Consider the following 23085-nt stretch of genomic DNA (forward strand, 5'->3'; position numbering starts at 1 on the left):
GAGTACAGTCGTCATTTCCGGATAATTTCAACATGTTGATGACATGGATGGACAATATGGAGGCTTTGATCCAGTACCAACTGGTCTTTGATCACGTGGTTACAACTTTTAGGGAAAAAAATCACTTGAACTGAATGGTTCAAAAGACAACGGAATTGTGCTGTGCGAACAGAGACACAGCCACAATTACAGTACATCTGAGCTTTTTAAACCTTTGTCCATTCAGGGACAACAATTTGAACAGGTGGAATGTTTCAAGTGGGGACACAGGTGGATCTCAGCCTGTCTTTCCAATCAATGACACAATTTACAATAAAGTACCCAATTGTGTTCAATTCCTCAACAAGCTCAGAATTTCTTTTTTGTTTTTTTTTTATGTCAGTAAAAGTATATATCCATCCATTTTCTGAATTCTCTGTTATCAATCTAGGACAAACATCCCCTGCTGGGATATAACATGGAAAAATGTCACTATCTCTCTCAATCCTTGTCGTAAAAAGAAGGGGAAACATATTTACCTTAAAGATGTGTGGTATGGAGTTGTTGAAATGTTTCCACTGCTCTGCATTGAAGTTCTGTAGCTGGGCAGCATACTCATTTTTACTCTCATCCGCCATGTGAGTCCGCAGGTAATACTGGGCTTTGGCCTGAAAGTCAATTTTACAGACCAAAGCTCAATCACCAAATAAAGACTATATAATACAACAACATGAAATCAATGTCCAACATTCACTAAAGTCAGGTCCACATATACTGATAACCAGGCCAAATTTCACAATTTTAACCCCACTTCCACTCGAGATTGTCTAATGTCCCTCAAAGATCTACCCAATCTGCTCAAAAAGATGGCAAGGTCAAAATTTGTACATTAAGGATTATTTGTTATTTGTGAACCCAAATCCCTTTGTGTGACCAAGCTGTGAATCCCATACTTGTAACATGAAATGGAATGATAATCAAGGAATCACTCTGACGCTTGTACTGTTACACAATTAGAGGTGCACTTGATGGTGTTGATTGTTTGGATAATGTGTCTCTAAAATCATCCATCCATCCACCCATGCATTTTGTGTACCACTTATCCTCATTTGGGTCTCAGGCGTGCTGGGGCCTATGCCATTTCTCTTGAGGTGAGAGGTGAAGTACACCCTAAAGTGGTTGCCATCCAATCAGGAGTGTGTCTCAAAAATCATTACCCACAATGAATGACAAAAAGACGAGTTTTCTATTGCAATGTAGTTATTAGATAAACTAACAATGTAGTCTCACTTCTACTTGTCTTCATCTAATAGTCTACTCCCACTATTCTTTTTTGTTTTTTTCTGGCAACTCAGATGTCCAATGGACCAACTTGTCTCTCACAAGGAAGTCTAGGTACGATGATAAAAATGTGGCTTGGATGACGAGATTTGCAATTGTTACTGGAGATATTGTTGTTAGTGTGGTATGCTATGTTGCTAATGGTTAATACACCCAAAGATATGCAAACTAGAAATATGAACATGGTACAAAAAAAAATGAGGTATAAGACAATCACACTAACACAGTTTGATTAGTGGTCTTATGGTTTGAGATTGTTACCTTCTCAACTTCTGATTTTGTTGCATTGATGTCATTGTCTAACCTCTCGTAGGTTATTTGGGATTTCTCTGCTTCCTTGCATTCTCTCTCAAACTTCTTTTTACTCTGTGATTTAAAAAGAAAAAAATGCAAAGAGCATTACATTATCTGTGTCAAGAAGCAGTTAAAAGTATATATGTATGTAAAATGTCTACTTCCTCTCTTTTAGATACTGTTTTGTCTATTAAAAAAGACTAAAATGTGTAATGCAAGATTAAAAGAGCCACAGAAAAAGAAAGTGAGATGAATCAGACAGAGATATTTCACTTCCTGACAGGCCATCTGGGTCACATTAGTAGTGAAGGAAACAAAGTGAATAGCTAAGACATTACTATCAGGTCACATGATGGTCACTCTTAAGTGAGAGACCACACATATACACACAATTTCATTAGTGTCAGGGCCAAGTTGCTGAATTTATTCAAATTTAGCATTTGAAGCCCTTCGTATTCATGACACTGTGCAATAATTAGCTATATTACTTCATATTGTAGTAACTGGGTAAATCAGATAAAATGAATTCAGAAAACGAGCAAATGGACTTTCTCTGGGGGATTTTGGAAGCCGAAAGGAAAGTTGACAACGGCCAAATGTGGCACCTGCGCCTTACTTAGGGAGGGACTGGTGTACAGTTGAGCCTGTGTGTCACTGTCTTTATCCCCAATGAGAGTGGTGGACCAAAGCAGTGTTTTCATCTTCATAAAATAAAAGAAATCATCTAAAATATTATATCTATGTAATAAATGGTTGAAGATCCTGCTCTATTTCTCAACAATAAATATATTAATTAAAAACATCTGGAAAATAATGGGGGAAATTGATAACTGTGGGTCCTAGAGTTATCTCTCATGCAGTTCTTTTGCAAAAGAAAACAAAAGAGCATCCCTTCTCTTTATTCTTCTTTCCTTACTTACGCTGTCCATCTGTTTCCAACAATGATCCAAATACTGCTGGGCCTTCCTGCCCTCCTGCAGATGCTGCACTCACACGGAGACACACACACACACACACACACACACACACACACACACACACACACACACACACGCACGCACACACAAACATAGACAAAACACAGCACACCAATACATTTATAAGGAAAAGAGAGAAACATAATATATGCTGTACATGAAAACATAGATATACACCACATAGAACAGCTGCAGAAAAGACAAAAAATGCTACAGCCACAGTTTAACAATGATTAATTTACTGAACTGAGAACATTACACAAATTAATGAAAATTAAAGTAACTTTGCATATTAAGTGATATCACCAAATGTATGAGGGAGCCCAAATAGCAATTGCTGATTTATTGCTATACTAAGATTTGCATATTTTATCACTTCAGACAAAGAGAAGAAAAAGGGGACATGTAAGTCCACACAAGTGTGCTTAAAGCAACAGGGTAGCACTGCAATGTATTCAACAAGGAATAGTTATGCATATTATTCCTCCAGCTGACAACTTTGTCAAAATCATGTCTGGGTTCTTTTTGGGTCTGATCCCTATGTTTGGAAAGTAGCTTAAGTATTCCACTGAGAGAAGGGAATGTTCTTCCAAAGAATGTGAAGTTTATAGCAGCAGTAGATGATGGAGGTGAAAAATGGCAGATGTTTAACATCATGCTCAACATATGTATCCTCTCATGTAAGTCCAAACAAAAAACAGATATGAGCCAAGACAAAGAGATAGGAACATGAAAAACATAAACATGACATCAATCAACATTTTGGGGAGTTCACTTACTTTAACTTCACTTAACTTAACCTAAACGTGTTGCTTTTGTTGCTGTTGTATGCCGTACAGTATGAGCTTGTTGGTGTACGGCACTCACATGTTTCCGCTCTGCTTTGAGGTCCTGGCTATACTTCATCAGTGTTCCATAAACCTTATGGCCCATCTCCTCTGCCACCACCTCCCTCTGACCCGCATAGTCATTCAGCTCATTCAGTATGCCATAAAATGACAGACAGGATGTAAACCTGCAAAACAGGAACACATATGCAGGGGATGAACATACTTTATCTGTGATTGTTTGTAGGATTCATCTGGAGTCACATGGGAATAGGATTCAACAGAGTAAATTAAAGTACGTATAGAGTATATATTATTCATCAAATAATAGGAAAATCAATATGCTTACCCAGTTTACTCTTAACAGTGAATGCATAGAGTTGAAATCTCTTTTGACAGTTCTCATTGTGCAATCTATTCACTTGATGAGCTTGTAAATTTACGTAAATCATATACTCAATGTGACTGACTCATTTTTCTATATAGAGAATATCCATCCATATTCTGAGAGGTTTATCCTCACAAAGGTCGCATGAGTGTCGGAGCCTATCCCAGCTATCTTCGGGCAGGAGGCGGATGTACACCCTGAACTGGTTGCCAGCCAATCGCAGGGCACATATAAACAAACAACCATAATATTTCAATTTAAATGCAACAATTGCTCTTAAAAACCTACGCATGAGCATTGATGTGTTCAATCTCGGAGGTACCACTCTATCTTTTCACTACCAATCAAAGTTCTACAGTCTCCCACAAAATCCTACATACGTAGACTTCTAGCGATGTGTCTGTGACAAGAAAGAGCAGTGATTCCCAAACAGTGTGCCGGGTACATTAGTGTGCCATGAGCGCTCTTCAGGTGTGCCGTGGGAAGTTATCCAATTTCATGTAATTGTTATAAAAAAACTTGAAGAACAAGAAATAATGTATCTTCATCTATTTATGCCAGTGAGGCACAATGACAGACAGAAAAAAAAAATCCTATTCTATTAGATGGCAGGAAGTACATACAGTAATTAATCTATACATTTTTGGTAACATTTACTTTTGTTGGTGTGCTGTGGATTTTTTCAATTGTTAAATATGTGCCTTGGCTCGATAAAGGTTGGAAATCACTGAGTTCTTTATCTAAACCGGGAATAGGACAAACAATTCAGATCTAATCAAATCAAATCCTACCACTACATTTACTGACTGAGTGGTGGAATTTTTTACTAAAGCAAAAATCACATTTGATTTCTTTTTTGCACACTCACCTTGGTTCTTCATCTTTAGAGCGCTTGGGACAGTATTTTTTTACCAGGTTCCTGATGCAGAAAACAGAAATAATGAGGTTCCTGTTATTTTTTTTTTAAATCATAATTATAAGTATTGTTCTTTGGGTGGTCATGCTTGTTGAGAAAATGAAACTATCCATGAAAGTTTGGTTGCTTGGAAATTCAAAAGTGTGCGACTATTTTAGGATTTACATTCAATCATAGAAATAGGAACAAAACAATACACACAGGGTTAGAGTAACATGGACAGGGGAACTAAAAAAGTGGTGGTAAAACTTCCTGTCATTCAAATACCTTTGGTGAATGTACAGTAGCTGTCTTTATACAGTGAATAAATTAAGTATTTGAACACCCTGCTATATTGCAAGTTCTCCCACTTAGAAATCCGGGGGGATCTGAAATTTTCATCGTAGGTGCATGTCCGCTGTGAGAGAGATAATCAAAAAACAAAAATCCAGAAATCACAATGTATGATTTTTTTCCTGATTTATTTGTGTGATACAGATGCAATTAAGTATTTAAACACCTGTCTATCAGTGAGAATTCTGACCCTGAAAGATCTCTTAGTCCGCCTTTAAAAGCCAGGATTACAAAACAGGACTTGGTCAATGACCTGAAAAGAGCTGGGACCACTGTTTCCAAGGTGACTGTTGGTAATACACTAAGACGTCATGGTTTGAAACCATGCATGGCACGGAAGGTTCCCCTGCTTAAACCAGCACATGTCAAGGCCTGTCTAAAGTTTGCCAATGACCATTTCGATGATACCGAGGAGTCATGGGAGAAAGTTTTGTGGTCAGATGAGACCAAAATTTAACTTTTTGGTCATAATTCCACTAACCGTATTTTTAAGAAGACGAATGATGATCTCAAGAACACCATCCCTACTGTGAAGAATGGGGGTGGTAGCATCATGCTTTGAGGGTGTTTTTCTGCACATGGGACAGGCGCCTGCACTGTATTAAGGAGAGAATGACCGTGGCCATGTATTGTGAGATTTTGGGGAACAACCTCTTTCCCTCAGTCAGAGCATTGAAGATTGGTCGTGACTGGATCTTTCAACATGACAATGACCCGAAGCACACAGCCAGGAAAACCAAGGAGTGACTCCATAAGAAGCATATCAAGGTTCTGGCGTGGCTTAGCCAGTCTCCAGAACGAAACCCAATAGAAATTCTTTGGAGGGAGCTGAAACTCTGTGTTTCTCAGCGACAGCCCAGAAACCTGTCTGATCTAGAGAAGATCTGTGTGGAGGAGGCCAAAATCCCTGCAGTGTGTGCAAACCTGGTGAACAACTACAGGAAACGTTTGACCTCTGTAATTGCAAACAAAGGCAACTGTACTAAATATTAACATTGGTTAAGTGTTCAAATACTTATTTGCAGCTGTATCACACAAATAAATCATTAAAAATAAATCTTACATTGTGATTACTGGATTTTTCTTTTTAGATTATCTCTCTCACAGTGGACATGCATCTACGATGAAAATTTCAGACCCCTCCATGATTTCCAAGTGGGAGAACTTGCAATATAGCAGGGTGTTCAAATACTTATTTTATTCACTGTATCTCCCGTCTCTAAGACATAAACCACACCATCCCTTTTCTTAGCTACTTATCCTGACAAGGATCACAGACGTGCTGGAGCCTATCCCAGCTATGTTGGACAAGAGGCGGGGTACACCCTGAACTGGTTGCCAGCCAATTGCAGGGCACAATGAGACAAGCAACCCTCTGCATTCACAACTACGGGCAATTAAGAATCGTCAATTAAACTACTCGGCAGTTTTTTGGGGATGTGAGAGGAGACCGGAGTAAAGTGAGAACATACGAACTCCACACAGGGAAGGCTGGATCTCAATCTCAGAACTGTGAGGCAGATTTGCTAATCAGTAATCCACCGTTTTACAATAGCTATACATTGTCTGCAAAATGTTGAGTTTGTGTATTTTCATACCTTAGCTGTTTGGCATAATTTTGCTCAATTTCCAACCTTTCCTTGACAAATTTTGCATAACGATCCAGGAAGTCAATCCCCCATTGAGTATGTTTGTCCAGATTATCAAACTGGTCCTGATGACAGATCAAACATATGAAGAGGGGGAAATATTAATACCAATATCATAGTGGTAAAAACAAATTTGTAACAATTTTACCAGAAAATAACGGCTACCATATCACTGCTTGTGATAGGAATAGTTGCTGTCACCATGAATCCTTTACTTTTGTGATTTGTAACATACTCGAGATGTACCTTCCGAGGTCACTGTAATGTTGTTTGTCCCAGTTAAAAATGTGTTTCCAGTACTTTTACTGACAGACATTAAATGTCCACTGTCATGAAATACATGATTTTTAGTACATTATTAATGGGAAAAAAGGCAGCCGGAATGGACCCATCCACTTTTTCACCATAAAACATGATTTTGACGTATATGGCTTTTTGTAACTCCCGGTGGTTTGGCCAGGTTCTCTCCCCATCGGTGTCTGGGCATCCCACTTCACACGCCTGTGCGGCAACGGCTTCTGCGTCGGCTCACTCGCCACAATTTGCCCGCCAGCGACGGCTTGCTCGCCGGCGATGACTTCCACGTTGGGCTGACGTGGAGGTGGTTTGGCTGCGTGCTGAGTCCCCCCCCGCCCGGCATGGGTCCTCCTGAGTACGCTACATACTGTCGGGGAATCTGTTTTTAGTTAGAAGTGATCCGCATATCATCAAAATATGGCTCAAAATAATAGGGTAAAATTGCCCAGGTCATTTAACTCGATTGTGATATGTTCTTTTGTTCAAAAAGAGCTTCCGTGTTGCATAGCAAGTTACCACTATGTGTTTTCAATGGTGAATCTCCCGGTGTAACATCTGCTGATGACATTACAGGCAATATGGCGACCACTTGGATGTCGAATGAGACTTCTGCAACTTTGCACATGGATGACATGCTCTCCGCCCATTTTTATTTTTTCGTAAAGACATTGAAGTGAATAATCTTATATGTATTTTTCATTACAATATCTATTTTAGAATGTTTATAGGGATGACACTTGACCTTTAAAAATGGGGACGAGCACACTTTTCTCCATTCTTCTGGCATCATCTCTCCCATTAGTATTCTATTGAATAAGTTGGTCAAAAACTCCACAGCCACCTCACCAAATTGCTTCCATACCTCCACTGATATGTCATCGGGACCAACTGTCTTTCCATTTTTCATTCTGTTCCGTGCCTTTCTAACTTCTCCCTTACTTATCATTGCCACTTCCCGGTCATTCACGCTTGCTTGTTTATCGGCATGACAGTAGAGCTTTAATAACCAGCTTTAAATATTCACAGTCTTCTGACCATGTGTGTATCGCAAATGCACCTGGCGTCACATAAATGAACAACTGAAGGAGTTGATAACTGTCAGGATAGCTAACATTAATCACATGTCCCACTTGTTTATTTAAAAAAAAAAAAAAAAGAAAATTCATGATATGCTACTGTGCTTTGCCAAAGACGAAACAAATTGAGCCCAAATTCTAAATTTTGTGGACAATTCAAGTTCCAATGTTGGCATCATGTAAGCGATGTATATTGTTATGCTTGTAGTAAATTATTCATCAATAGCTTGTGTTTCAGGATTATTGGCTCGATACTTGTCTTTTTTGATGGTCTAATGTAGTTTTTTTTTTTAGTTAACAGTTTTGTGAAAAAAGCATTGTCCTCCTATTCCCATATTTTTGCACATTTTCTCCACTTTAAGCTCAATGTTCAAAAATGTTTTTTAAGGGGAAAAAAAACAAAGGTTACCAGGCCCTTTGTGGAAAAATAACTACCCCCTTGTTAAATCATTAATTTTTTGTTGCTAACCACAACCTTTTGTTAAATTTCACTGCTCACACCGAAGCCCAATTACCTCCATATCTGTTGGTTTAAGAAATCATTTAAACGGAACTTGTCTGACAAAATCAAGTTGGGCAAAATATTTTAAAAATATGTGATGAAAAAACACGATCCAAACAAATTCAAGAGCAGTTAAGAAAAAAAGTAATTGACATCTATGAGTCTGGAAAGGGTTAATAGCCATTTCTAAACTTTAGAATTCCAGCAAACCGTCGGAAAAGCCATTAACCTCAAATGGAGAATTTATGGAACAGAGGTTGAGGTTGTGGACCTTTCCAGGAGTGGCTGGCCTACAAACAACCGTAGAGAACAGCAACAACTCATCAACTCATGACAATTTTTAAAGATCTGTATGTCTTCCTTGACTCAGTTAGACAGTGTTCATGACACAACTATAAGGACGAGACTTGGCAAAAATGCCATTGATGGCAGAGTTCCAAGTTGAAAACCACTGCTGACCAAAAAGAACATAGAAGTTCATCTTATTTTTGCAAAAAAAAAAAAAAAATTTGAATGATTCCGAAGACTTTTGAGAAAATATTACATGGACTGACAAGATAAAAATTGAGCTTTTCGGAAGGTGAGAGTGTTGTTTCTTCTGATCTGGACAATTTGCCGTGCAAACATTCTGATCTTTATCAGAAAATCATGAAGGCGACTGTTCAGCCAGTTTATGACCTCAAACTGAAGCGCACTTGAGTTCTTCAGCAGGATAATGATACAAAACACACCAATAAGTCACCTTCTGAAAGGCTTAAAAACAAAACAAAATGAAGGTTTTGGAGTGGCCACGTCAAACTCCAGATTTGCATCAGACTGAAATGCAGTGACATGACCTTGAAAACACTGTTTATGCTCAAAACCCCAAAATTTCTCCTGAATTAAATTAATTCTGCAAGGAAGAGTGACCCAAAATACCTCCACAGACATGTGAAAGACTCATTGGTAGTTATAGAAAACGCTCGTAAACAGTGGCTGGAGCTGAAGATGGTCCAACAATTTAATATGTTTAGGGTGCCATTACCTTTTCACATATGACCAAGTGACTGAATTTTTCCATATTAAATGAAATCCCCATTTAAAAATAACGTTTTAAATTCAATTGGATTACCAGTATAGTAGCCTGATATTTAATTTTTTGATGCTCATAAACATTAAAGTGGGGGAACTAAGCAAAAATATAAGAATTTGATAAGGGGGCCAATAGATTTTTACGGCACTGTACATGACTGTCAGCAACAACAACAAAAAAGTAATAATAATCTAAAAATGTCTACTCCCCTGTGTGTACCAGATTCTGTTTGTCTCATTAACAAAACAGAGACTGTCATAATGCCACTGCTCAACTGGAAAACTAAATATTTCAGGTGGTTAAACATGAACACAAACACACAGAGGAAAACAAACACCCACGCACAGTATGAGGTGAATTGTTGTCAGCAGCCGCTAACTTCTTATCATCAAGTTCTGTGGATGCTGTGTGTAAAAGCGGAGCCTTGTGTCAGGGCTTATTTCAAGGTTGCGATTTATTAGAAAGATGAGTGGATTAGGCAGGAATGGGATATTTCAATTAATCCACTTAATCATTCAGTAAAAATTTGATCAGTTGTGGAGCTCTCCATTATAATGCAAACCAGATTATATTTATTGTTTCTTGGTCTCCAGATCTGGTCCAATCTCAAACTGTGACACTGACTACAAATGTTCAACTTTTATCGTTTAACTGCACTTTGCTTATATTCTGTGTCAGCTACATATTTTCCAAAGTCGGGGACAAGGCAGAAACACAAGCTCCTAATATAGTATGAAATATAATCGGTACTTCCTTAGCTACCCCTTCCCAGGCTTTACCTCCAGTGTCAACACAACACAAATCAAGTGAAGTGGAAAAAACACCATAAAGGAAATACAAAGAGGAACTATTTATTTGTCCTTTGTCAGTATTTTCCAAACACATATGGTATGGGAGTTCTGAATGATATTTAAGACGTACTGTACTGCCTTTCTTCCAATTGTCATCTTACAAAAGGGGTGTTGAGCTCACTTTTGTCACAGACCTCATTGAAGATATGGTTTCTCTTAGCATGGAGAAAAATATCAACTTGAGATTTTTGTTTTCTTGCAAAATGTAAAAAAACAAATCCATTTGGCAAGGAACATGAAGTCTCACTCTTTTTTGCTTAGTGGGCAAGATAAAATGTTGAGGCAGGCTGGATCTGGGTCCCCAGGCTTGAGGTTGACATATTTGTCTTTTAGTGCATAAATTTAGTTTATTTCAGGAAAAAAACAAGGTGATAAATTTTGATCTAGAGAGCTTTTCTGGCCTAATACCTACACATATATTATATAAATCCCTGATTGGAATAATGAATAGTGAAAAAATGTGAGTAATCGAAGCCCCCCTCCCTCAAAATATTGTAGGTTCCACAGAAAAGAAAACACAAATAAGTGAATAGCGAATGAGCAAATTCCTCAACTTTGATGATGTTTTTGTTGTATCGAGTTTTCCTTTCAACCCATTTCAGTTTAGGTGAAAGTAAATACATGCACCAAATCTTCTTGGTTGCAGAATGTCTATTGACTACATGTCTTTACTAGACCGTCAAGTTTCTGTTGCATAGCATGCATTTTCATTGATGAGGCTTAATTTAAAATTTTAAAGGACATTCTCATTTGGCTACAAAGTATCGAGTATCCAAATGACTGCAATTTACAATCTTGAACAAAGGTCACCCAAAGAGAAGTGATTAATACTGACAAAAGGAAAAAAAACAACACCAAATTAAACCAGTGTGGTTGGTTGGTCATTATCATAGACTTTCTGCTAGTTGGGTCTTTTAGACAACGTCGCCTATAGTTGCATCAGCCTCTCTGACCGTATGAATAAATAATGAATAATGAGCTCATCCTGTAGTTTTGTGGCAAGCTAAGCACAGCTTGCCCCACAAAGAAATGACAACAGGATATTTTTACTTCTTGATTCTTAAGCAGCACGGTGGATCAGCTGGAAAAGCGTTGGCCTCACAGTTCTGAGGACAAGGGTTCAATCCCAGCTCTCCCTGTGTGGATTTTGCATATTCACCCCGTGCCTGCGTGGGTTTTCTCCAGGCACTCCGGTTTCCTCCCACATTCCAAAAACATGCAACATTAATTGGACACTCTAAATTGCCACGGGGTGTAATTGTGAATGCGATTATGTCTCTATGTGGCCTGCGATTGGCTGGCAACCAGTTCAGTGGATTTCGCCTTTAAACAGGTGGTATGGTGGAGCAACTCATTAGAGCGTTGGCCTCACATTTCTGAGGACAGGGGTTCAATCCCAGCCGCACCTGTGTGGAGTTTGCATGTTCTCCCCGTGTATGAGTCCATTTTCTCTGGGGACTCCCAAAAACATGCATTGATTGGAGACTCTAAATTGCCCCTAGGTGTGACTGTGAATGTGACTGCCCTTTGATTGTCCGGCAACCAGTTTAGGGTGTATCCCGCATCCTGCCCGATGATGGCTGGGATAGGCTCCAGCACTTCCGCGACCCTTGTGAGGATAAGCAGCTCCGAAAATGGATAGATGTATGGATGGATGGATGGATTCTTAAGCATGCAAATGAAAGGGAGCTAGCAAGGTGATGTGCATCAAGTCCACAAAATAGGGTGCGTTGTGCTATCTCCTGCTTCCCCTGAATATCTTCTCTTTTTCTTTACTCACTTTTATACGTTCATTTCTTCTCATTAGCCAGATCAATATGTCAAAAGTTACTTGGTAGTGTACTATTATAATGAAGTATTTTGTTAAGCCTCGGTATCCGCGAATGCCAATACTAGATAGCGGTATCGGGCATACACCGGCTTATTTCAAGGTATCTGATAATCATGTGAGCAGCTGATACTGAAAACAGATAACTCATTGCCAGTAGTGGGCACTACCCCGCAGTTTGACATGGCAGAAAATCGTGTGTCACTCAGACAACAAATCTTCACATCCATGGCTGCATTTGCAGGTTTGGAAATAGGCGAACAAAGAAAAGCACTCATCTGAGGACATTACAAATAACACCCCTACTTCCATAATTGATTACATTCGCTTATTTATCACTCTCATTTAAGAACAATGTGGGATTCTGAACCAAAGAATGGCGTTCCCTGTCAACCAGCAATTGTAAGGACTGTGTTGCCACAGGTACATGAGTTGACAAAATATTAGCGGCTTGTTGTGTAACACAGTTGTGGTTAGATTTAACATTAATATTTCAAGCAGGAGCGTGAGTCCAGTCTTATTAGCCAGACTGGGCGGTAGAACAATTGTGATTTCTGACTTCATAGCATATGTCATGCTGTATATGTATGCAAATGTTTAGTGGCTCACACGCACAACAAGCAATCGCAGTCAAGTTTGAAGAGATTCTCAACGGAATAGTCAGTCTCAGAGTGTGAGCATGATTTTCAACTAGCATGAGCATTTGGTAAACTGATGATACAGTATCCCATGTGAATGTTCCAGTTTGGAACTACAGCCTACTTTACAACCAATCAAAAAGCTACCGTATATAGCCATAAACCAAACATATTAGCGTACCAGACAGCCTGCGTACATTCCATGGGATGAGGCAACCTAAATTGCCACAGAATATGTTGTTGGGACAAAAGACTAATTACCAACTGCTGCATTCCTGGGCAGAAGGACAGAAAGAGCTTGTCTTCCCCTTCCATTAGATTCACGCGAAACCTCTTACATTCTGGTTGTTTCTGAGAACCAGCGATAGTCATGATAAATGTATACATAATCAAAAACAGCTTGCATGTAGGCTCGCAAACATACACACATGCGCACACACATGCACACACCACACACAGTATGACAGCGTCTGAAGTTCTTAAGAGTGATGACAGAATTTCAGAGAATGATTAATTCATTTGAAAGGGCAGATGTTTTCTTGATTTTTTTATTTTGTCACAGTAAAGTTATAAAGCAAAATATATGATCACTTTCACGGGATTGGAAAAAAAATCTGTAATAATAATGCACATTTGGATTCAAATTTATAAATCAAGTGTCAGTTATTCATTTCTGAGGGTGAGAAGGGTCAATGAGAGCACTATGTTTAATTGAATGAATCAACCTTTTAGTTCACCAATAGTTACGTTTATGCTTTTATAAATACCAAGACAATCCTATGTTGAATTCAACACCCAAGACTTGTAGTAGAATTAAAAAATGGGTTAGAAAAAAAAAAAAAACTTTGGCCACTTTCTGAGCAAACAGCGTGAACCTTGTGGCTTTCAACTCCTGCACTTGGGTACTTGTACTGATTTAAAAGCAAAGCTATTCAATTTCGGGAAATAATGTGCAATGGAACCTCAGTATATTCAATACATTTTGTGACTTTTGTTCACAAACCAAAATGTTCAGAAATTAAGGTAATGTTTCTCACCGGAATGAATAAAAATACAAATAATTTGCTCCAGCTGTAAAAGGTAATAAAACTATAAACACATTATACTGTATGGGCGCCACAGTGGCACAGCTCTAAAGCGTCGGCCTGACAGTTCAGACGTCCAGGGTTCAATCCCGGCCCCCGCCTCTGTGGAGTTTGGATGTTCTTCCCGTGCCTGCCTGGGTTTTCTCTGGGCACTCCAGTTTCCTCCCACATCCCAAAAATGTACATTAATTGCAGATTCTAAATTGCCCCTTGGTGTGGTGCGGAGCACTTGGAGAAAATCCACACAGGCAAGGGGAGAACATGCAAAATCCACATAGGCTGGGCCAGGATTTGAACCTCAGTCCTCATAACTGTGAGGCCAAATATCTAACCAGTTGCCCCATCGTGCTACCCTGATTATATTAACAAAATTAATTATCTATTCTTACGTAACAAAACAGTCGGCATGATGGCCGACTGGTTAGCACATTAATGTCACAGTTCTGAGGACCGTGGTTTAAATGATGGCCCCACCTGTGTGGAGTTTTGTGTTCTCTCTGTGCCTTTTTATAGACCAATTACTTATCTGGGTTGTCAGATGAAGCGATATCTAAATTGTGGTGATCAGGTGTATTTTTGTATGTACTGTATGCCAAGGTGGTTTTCCAAATGATGTACAGATATGATGCAACATACATATATTTATGATGTATTTACATTGTATCACGTTTAGGTATCAATGTATTTGTGTAAAGAACAAATACGTGGTTCATTGCAAAATTATGATCATGGAAGGCGAAATGCTGGAACGATTGGCTCACAGTTCTGAGTACCGGGGTTCAAATCCTGGCACAGTCTGTGTGGAAGTTACATTAATTGGACACTCTAAATTGCCCTTATGTGTGATTGTGATTGTGAATGGTTGCTTGTCTCTATGTGCCCTGCGATTGGCTGGCAACCAGTTTAGGGTGATCATCCTGCCTGTAAATAGCTGGGATGGGCTCCACCAATCCCGCGACCCTTGTGATGATAAGCAGCTCAGAAAATGTATGGATTTCAGTTTTTTTGTGGAAATATGCAATGGTCTTGTTGATGCAAAAATTAAAAATTAACAAAAGTAATCAAAATGGAATCAAATGCAATTAATTACTGTTATTCGATGCTATGTTATTACTTTGACAAAATAAATGAAATACATAATATATTCAGGTAACTTGTAATTGTAAAATGCAGCCCTATGTTGGCATAAACCAGTGCAATCTGTAGGCCGCTCCCAAGCCCGGATAAATGCAGAGGGTTGCGTCAGGAAGGGCATCCGGCGTAAAAACTGTGCCAAACAAATATGAGCGTTCATCTAAAGTATCCCATACCGGATCGGTCGAGGGCCGGGTTAACAACGCCCGCCACCGGCACTGCTAACCTGCAGGGCGTCGGTGGAAATTCTGCTACTGTGGGTCGAAGACAAAGAAGAGGAGGAAACCGGATCTGTCGTCAGAAGAAAAAGAGGAATGCACAGAGCCTACAACTGAGTGTAGGGACTTTGAATGTTGGGACTATGACCGGAAAACCTCAGGGGTTAGTTGACATGATGATTAGGAGAAAATTTGATATACTGTGCATCCAAGAGAGCAGGTGGAAAGGTAGTAAGGCTAGAAGTTTAGGAGCAGGGTTTAAATTATTCTACCACGGAGTAGATGGGAAGAGAAATGGAGTAGGGGTTATTTTAAAGGAAGAGCTGGCTAAGAATGTCTTGGAGGTGAAAAGCGTATCAGATCGAGTGATGCGACTAAAATTTGAAATTGAGGGTGTTATGTTTAATATGGTTAGTGGCTATGGCCCACAGGTAGGATGTGACCTAGAGTTGAAAGACAAATTCTGGAAAGAACTAAATGAAGTATTTCTCAGCATCCCAGACAGCGAGAGAGTTGTGATTGGTGCAGATTTCAATGGACATATTGGTAAAGGAAACAGGGGAGATGAAGAAGTGAGGGGTAAGTACGGCATCCAGGAAAGAAACTTTGAGGGACAGTTGGTGGTGGACTTTTCAAAAAGGATGGAGATGGCTGTAGTGGACACTTATTTCCAGAAGAGGGAGGAACATATAGTGACCTACAAGAGCGGAGGTAGAAGCACACAGGTGGATTATATTTTGTGCAGACGATGTAATCTGAAGGAGATTACTGACTGTAAAGTAGTGGTAGGGTAGAGCGTAGCCCTACAGCATAGGATGGTGGTGTGTAGGATGACTCTGGTGGTGGGTAGGAAGATTAAGAAGACAAAGGTAGTGCAGAAAACCATGTGGTGGAAGCTGAGACAGGAAGATTGTTGTGTGGCCTTTCGAAAAGAGGTGAGACAGGCTCTCAATGGACAACAGAAGCTCCCGGAAGACTGGACTACGACAGCCAAGGTAATCAGAGAGACAGGCAGGAGAGTACTTGGTGTGTCTTTTGGAAAGAAAGGGGAGAAAGAGACTTGGTGGTGGAACCCCAAAATACAGGGAGTCATACAAGGAAAGAGATTATCGAAGAAGAAGTGGGACACTGAGAGGACTGAGGAGTGGCGAAAGGAGTACATGGAGATGCGACGTAGGACAAAGGTATAGGTGGCAAAGGCTAAACAAGAGGCATATGAAGACATGTACACCAGGTTGGACACGAAAGAAAGAGAAAATGATCTCTACAGGTTGGCCAGACAGAGGGATAGAGATGGGAAGGATGTGCAGCAGGTAAGGGTGATTAAGGATAGAGATGGAAATGTATTGACTGGTGCCAGTAGTGTGCCATATAGATGGAAAGAATACTTTGAGAAGCTGATGAATGAAGAAAATGAGAGAGAAGGAAGAGTTGAAGAGGCAAGTGTGAAGGACCAGGAAATGGCAATGATTAGTAAGGGGGAAGTCAGAAAGGCACTACAAAGGATGAAAAATGGAAAATCAGTTGGTCCTGATGACATACCAGTGGAGGTATGGAAGCAATTTGCAGAGATGACTGTGGAGTTTTTGACCAATTTATTCAACAGAATATTAGCAGGCGAAAAGATGCCTGAAGAATGGAGGAAATGTGTTCTAGTTCCCATTTTTAAGAACAAATGCGATGTTCAAATTTGTGAGAATTATAAAGGAATAACGTTGATGAGCAACCCAATGAAGTTATGGGAAAGAGTAGTGGAGGCTAGACTCAGGACAGAAGTAAGTATCTGCGAGTAACAATATGGTTTCATGCCTAGAAAGAGTACCACAGATGCATTATTTGCCTTAAGAATGTTCGTGGAAAAGTACAGAGAAGGTCAGAAGGAGCTACATTGTGTCTTTGTGGACCTAGAGAAAGCTAATGACAGAGTACCAAGAGAGGAACTATGGTGCTGCATGCGTAAGTCTGTTGTGGTAGAGAAGTATGTTAAAATAGTACAGGAGATGTATGATGGCAGCAGAACAATGGTGAGGTGTGCCTTAGGTGTGACAGAAGAATTTAAGGTGTAGGTGGGAATGCATCAGGGATCAGCTCTGAGCCCTTTCCTGTTTGCAGTGGTAATGGATAGGCTGACAGATGAGGTTAGACTGGAATACCCTTGGACCATGATGTTCGCAGATGATATGCAGTGAAAGCAGGGAGCATGCAGAGGAACAATTAGAAAGATGGAGACATGCACTGGAAAGGAGAGGAATGAAGATTAGCCAAAGTAAAACAGAATATATGTGCGTGAATGAGAAAGGTGGAGGGGGAAGAGTGAGGCTACAGGGAGAAGCGATAGCGAGGGTGGAGGACTTCAAATATTTAGGGTCAACAATTCAGAGCAATGGTGTGTGTGATAAGTTCGTGAAGAAACGGGTCCAAGCAGGTTGGAACAGCTGGCGGACGGTGTCTGGTGTGTTATGTGACAGAAGAGTCTCTGCTAGGAAGAAGGGCAAAGTTTACAAAACAGTGGTGAGGCCGGCCATGATGTACGGATTAGAGACGGTGGCACTGAAGAAACAACAGGAAGCAGAACTTGAGGTAGCAGAAATGAAGATGTTGAGGTTCTCACTCGGAGTGAGCAGGTTGGATAGGATTAGAAATGAGCTCATTAGAGGGACAGCCAAAGTTGGATGTTTGGGAGACAAGATTCGAGAGAGCAGACTTCGATGGTTTGAACATGTTCAGAGGCGAGAGAGTGAGTATAATGGTGGAAGGGTGCTGAGGATGGAGCTGCCAGGCAAAAGAGCAAGAGGAAGACCAAAGAGAAGGTTTATGGATGTGGTGAGGGAAGACATGAGGGGAGTTGGGGTTAGGGAGGAAGATGCAGGAGATAGGCTAAGATGGAAAAAGATGACACGCTGTGGCGACCCCTAACGGGACAAGCCGAAAGGAAGAGAAGAAGAAGAAGAACTTGTAATTGTAACATTTGCATTTCCAAAGTAATTGTTCCAACATTATGCACAATTTATAGAAAGCCCTTTTATCCCCCAGCCTTAACGGTACATAAAGACATTTCATCCTTATTAGAATTACCAAAGACTTATTTAGATTACTTCACAGACACTAAAACAACATACTGTACCAAAGTTGAAGTTAGTTAAAATAGCTGAAGGTAACAGAGACAATAACAAAAAGATGAAACAATATTATCAGAAACTTTGCCTTTTGTTGCTTCAGAAAAAAAGTTCCGCTAATTGAATTTACGGATCAATTACTGGAAGAAGTTCGCACTAATTTAGCAAAACCCTGTAGACACACATGCAATCAAACAGAAACAGAAGATGACACAGACCTCCACACAATGTGGAAGAAGTATGGAATTCATTACCATTAAATTACTCAACTACAATGAATCAGACCCCTAAATAGTGCATGCTAGTAGTCATCCTTGACTCAGTGGGATCCACTTACTTGGATCAGTGCATGAAAACCTCGACACAGGGTTTGGTTATGCATGAGTCATATGTGTAAAATGTTTTGGTGAGAACAATATTGTTATTGAATGGGGGTTTATCTTACGTAATGAGTGCCAAATGTGTAAGATTTTTTTTATGTCAAATATACAAACCCCTTCCAAAAAAATAGAATATCATCTGAGCCGTTTATTCTCTCAAGGGTCGCAGGAGTGCTGGAGCCTATCATACCAATCTTCGGGCAGCAGGTGGGGTACACCCTGAATTGGTTGCCAGACCAATCGCAGGGCATATAGAAAAAAAACAATGATTCAAACGCACTTTCACACCGACGGGCAATATAGAGTCTCCAATTAATGCATGTTTTGGGATGTGGGAGGAAACAGGAGTGCCTGGAGAAATCCACGCAGGCACGGGGAGAACATGCAAACTCTACACACACGGGACCAAGATTTGAACCCCAGTTCTCAGAACTGCGAAGCTGAGGCTCTGATCCACTGGGCCGCTGCAAAATACCATTTATTCATTTTCTGAGCTGCTTATCCTCACGATCCGGCCCCCCAAGAAACCCCGAGTTTGTGTTTGTCCCTGGATGTGACTAGTAAAAAATATGTCCAGTGGTTGTTGTGCGTGTGTGCTGGAGCCATCTGGCGGGACAACCGCAGGTTGAGAGGACCGTTACACCCAGCCCCCAGTACTGTCACCCGGAACCCCACCCCCACACCCAACCAGCCAGTGCCCCCTACCCATCCCAGTCGGACGCAAAGACCGGAGAGAAGATGAGGAAGCAGACCTGAAGAATGATAATGGCTCCATCTATCTATTTTCTGAGCTGCTTATTCTCATAAGGGTCGTGGGAGTACTGGAGCCAATCCCACCTGTCATCGGGCAGGAGGCAGGGTACACATTAAACTGGTTGCCAGCCAATCGGAGGGCACATGGAGACAGACAACAGTCGCACTCACAATCAACCCTAGGGGCAATTTAGAGCCTCCAATTAATGTTGCATCTCTTTTTGGGATGTGGGAGAAAACCGGAGTGTCCAGAGAAAACCCACGCAGGCACAGGGAGAACATGCATACTCCACACAGGCCGGGATTGAACTCCAGTCCAGAAAACTGTGAGCCCAACACTTGACAGCTGTGCCACCATGCCACCCAAAATGTATAAAGCTGATTCTGATTCTTGTCAGTCCATTGTTTTTGACATCATGTTTGTCGGTGCCCATCTCATTGTCTCTCATTGCCATGTTTTGTTTCCAGTTTAGGATTATTTAAGATTTTCTTCGTTACTTTGATTATTGGGGCATGGTGGCTCAGCTGGAAAGCGTTGGCCTCAAAGTTCTGAGGTCCCAGGTTCAATTCTGGCCCCACCTGTGTGGAGTTTGCATGTTCTTCCCATGCCTGCGTGGGTTTTCTCCAGGCACTCCGGGTTCCTCCCACATCCCCAAAAAAACATACAACATTAATTGCCTCAAGGTGTGATTGTGAGGGTGGTTGTTTGTCTCTATGTGCCCTGCGATTGGCTGGCAACCAGTTCAGGGTGTACCCCGCCTCCTGCCCGTTGTAAGTTGGGATAAGCACCAGCACTACCCGCGACCCTTTTGAGGATAAGTGGCTAAGAAAATGGATGGATGGATGGATGGATGGATGGATTTGATTATTGGTTGTTAGACTCTGTTTAGTTTGGTCCTTTCTTGGTAAATGTAAATTTTGAGATTCCTTGACTCCTGCCTTGCGTCCCTGCTTTTCTCACTTGGGTCCTGCATGTTCTTGTCTTGCCTTCCGCGCCTTCACTAGCCCTCAGCACGACACAAAAAAGAAGGAAGAACAAGTTGCATCTTTGAGGGAAGAAAGAAATAATTTTTAAGTAGACCTACATTAAACATGGTTTCATTGAATTAAAGCAAAAAATGGGTGCTTTCCGAAACTGAGATTCGGTTAAAAAACAGATTCTATGCATTTATGTTCACAAATAGCCGAGTACTTGTAAATATGTCTGATAGCTAAAAAAATATTAACGGTAGAAATAACCCAATAGTCTCATTGGCAGCACGGTGGGCGACTGGTTAGTGTCTGTCTCATAGTTCTGAGAACTGGAGTTAAAATCCCAGTCCTGCCTGTGTGGAATCTGCATGATCTCCTTGTGCTTGCATGGGTTTTCTCCAGGCATTCTGGTTTCCTCCCACTTCCCAAAAAACATCCATTAATTGAAAACTATAAATTGCCCCTAGGTGTGATTGTGGTGGGATTGGTTATTTGTTTCTACTCTATGTGCCCAGTGCCCAGGCAACCAGTTCAGGCTGTACCCCGCCTCCTGCCTGAAGATAGCCGGGATATGCTCCAGTGCTCCTGTGACTCTTGTAACGATAAGCAGCTCAGATAATGGATGGATAAATATTTTCATGATCTGTCTTTGTTCACTTAGGTTTGATTAAAGGTACTGTAGTTAGTTTTTTTGTTTTGTCATGTTTTCCTGTCACATGTACTGCTCATCATTTGTCTTCACCTGTTCTTGTCAGCCCTCTAACCTTGTCAACCATGCAGCTCCATCCAGCCACTTTTGTCTTGTCCAAGTGTGCCCTGTTGTCTCGTCAATTTGTTTGCATGATCTCCCTGGGTCTGTGGAATCTGTGTTGTATCATTGTTGTTGATGTGTGTCCCGTTTCAAGTCATCTCTTGTTTCCTGTTTTGATGACATTATTCCCAATGTTTCAACTATCTTACCAGTACTTTGAATCTTGATTTTCTGGGACTTTGTTTATTTAGTGTTTGGATTGTTCAATGTTCATTTCTGCCTTTTCCGCTTTCGAAAATAAAAATGAAAACTCATGTATTCTTGCCTTGCCTCCCTGCTCTTCACTTTTTTCACTATGTATTTCCGGTAAGCATACTTTCACTAGCATAATGACCGGAAATTATTCCACAGCGGGTTACATAACACTAGAGTAAATCAAACAAGTTTCACTGCTTGCAAGCATCCATATAAAGAAGAAAAAAAATGCTTGGATTAAATTCTTTTTTTTTTCTGGAAAATGAATACAGTACACTTGGTCAAACAGAACAGACAGACATGGCTAAGACAATAACCTAACTACCAATGTGCGACTTTGTTCCTCTCAGTAACAAATACTGTGGACAAAACTCAGCAAGAATCATAAAACAGCTGTTAGCAGGTCACAACAAGGGACAGCTGCGAGACGAACATAAATCACTAAAGATTAGTATTCCGCTATCAAACATGATAAAATCTCATGTAATGCCCTTTTTATGCGTAAAATGAAGTAAAAATGTATCCAACTACAGACGCGACGAGGCCAACTTTTATATTTCTAATATGCAATCCACTTAATTTAGCTTTTTTCTCACCCAGTACACGTTTGAACGGCAAATGTATTTTTCCCCCGCGTGCTTGTAGTTGGCAGTGTTGATCTAAAAACAAGGTGTGGTTAGGCACATTGTTGTCAAATTCCTATATTGCTACAGCATGAAGCATTTAGGGAAATGTCCTGATTTACATTGAAGACTACATATTATTCTTCTTGCATGTAAAGATGATAAATTGGTGAAGCAATTAAAATAAATGATGCAAACAACCACTATGTTAAACTGAACAGAAAAAAAATACAATTGTTAAAAAAAGGGTGGCCAAACAGAATATTGTATAGTATATTGATCCATCCATTTTCTGAACTGCTTATGCTCACAAGGGTCATAGGAGTGCAGGAGCCTATCCAGGGGTATCTTCAGGCAGGAGGTGGGGTAAGCTTTTTTATATAGTGCATTTCATACACAAGGTATATATATCCATCCATGAATTTTCTTAGCCCCATGTCCTCACAAGGTTCGCAGTGAGCGCTGGAGCATATCCCAGCTAACATAATGCAGGAGACGGGGTACACTTTGAGCTGGTTCCCAGCCATTTGCAGGGCACATAGAGGCAAATACTGTAACAGTCACACTAACATTCACACCTGCAGGCAATTTAGAGTTTCCAATGAATGCACGTTTTTGGGATGTGAGAGGAAACCAGAGTGCCTGGAGAAAACACACGCAGGCATGGGGAGAACATGCAAACTTAAAGACTGTGTGAGTGTGTGTGTGTGTGTGTGTGGTGTGTGTGTGTGTGTGTGTGTGTATAACAACTATATAGGGAAGTTGTGTTTTTTTTTTTTTTTTTACCAAACAACTTTGGTTTTATCGAGTCATAACACATTTACCAGATG

The 23085-nt window shown here is 40.4% G+C and overlaps 1 protein-coding gene across 3 annotated transcripts in view; it reads right to left on the reverse strand.

The window, feature by feature from the left end:
- fnbp1l (formin binding protein 1-like) overlaps positions 1-23085 on the reverse strand; it is a 55156-nt gene that overhangs the window by 12504 nt on the left and 19567 nt on the right. For all 3 annotated transcript variants that reach the window (XM_061824286.1, XM_061824288.1, XM_061824285.1), the window contains exons 2-7: positions 6654-6769; positions 4675-4725; positions 3459-3606; positions 2535-2597; positions 1582-1686; positions 519-647 (exon numbers count right to left, since the gene is read on the reverse strand). In XM_061824286.1, coding sequence (XP_061680270.1) covers positions 519-647; positions 1582-1686; positions 2535-2597; positions 3459-3606; positions 4675-4725; positions 6654-6769 — 612 coding nt within the window. The remainder of the gene's footprint in view (positions 1-518; positions 648-1581; positions 1687-2534; positions 2598-3458; positions 3607-4674; positions 4726-6653; positions 6770-23085) is intronic.

The sequence above is a fragment of the Syngnathoides biaculeatus genome, chromosome 7 (assembly GCF_019802595.1).
Source record: "Syngnathoides biaculeatus isolate LvHL_M chromosome 7, ASM1980259v1, whole genome shotgun sequence".
NCBI classification, from domain to species: domain Eukaryota; kingdom Metazoa; phylum Chordata; class Actinopteri; order Syngnathiformes; family Syngnathidae; genus Syngnathoides; species Syngnathoides biaculeatus.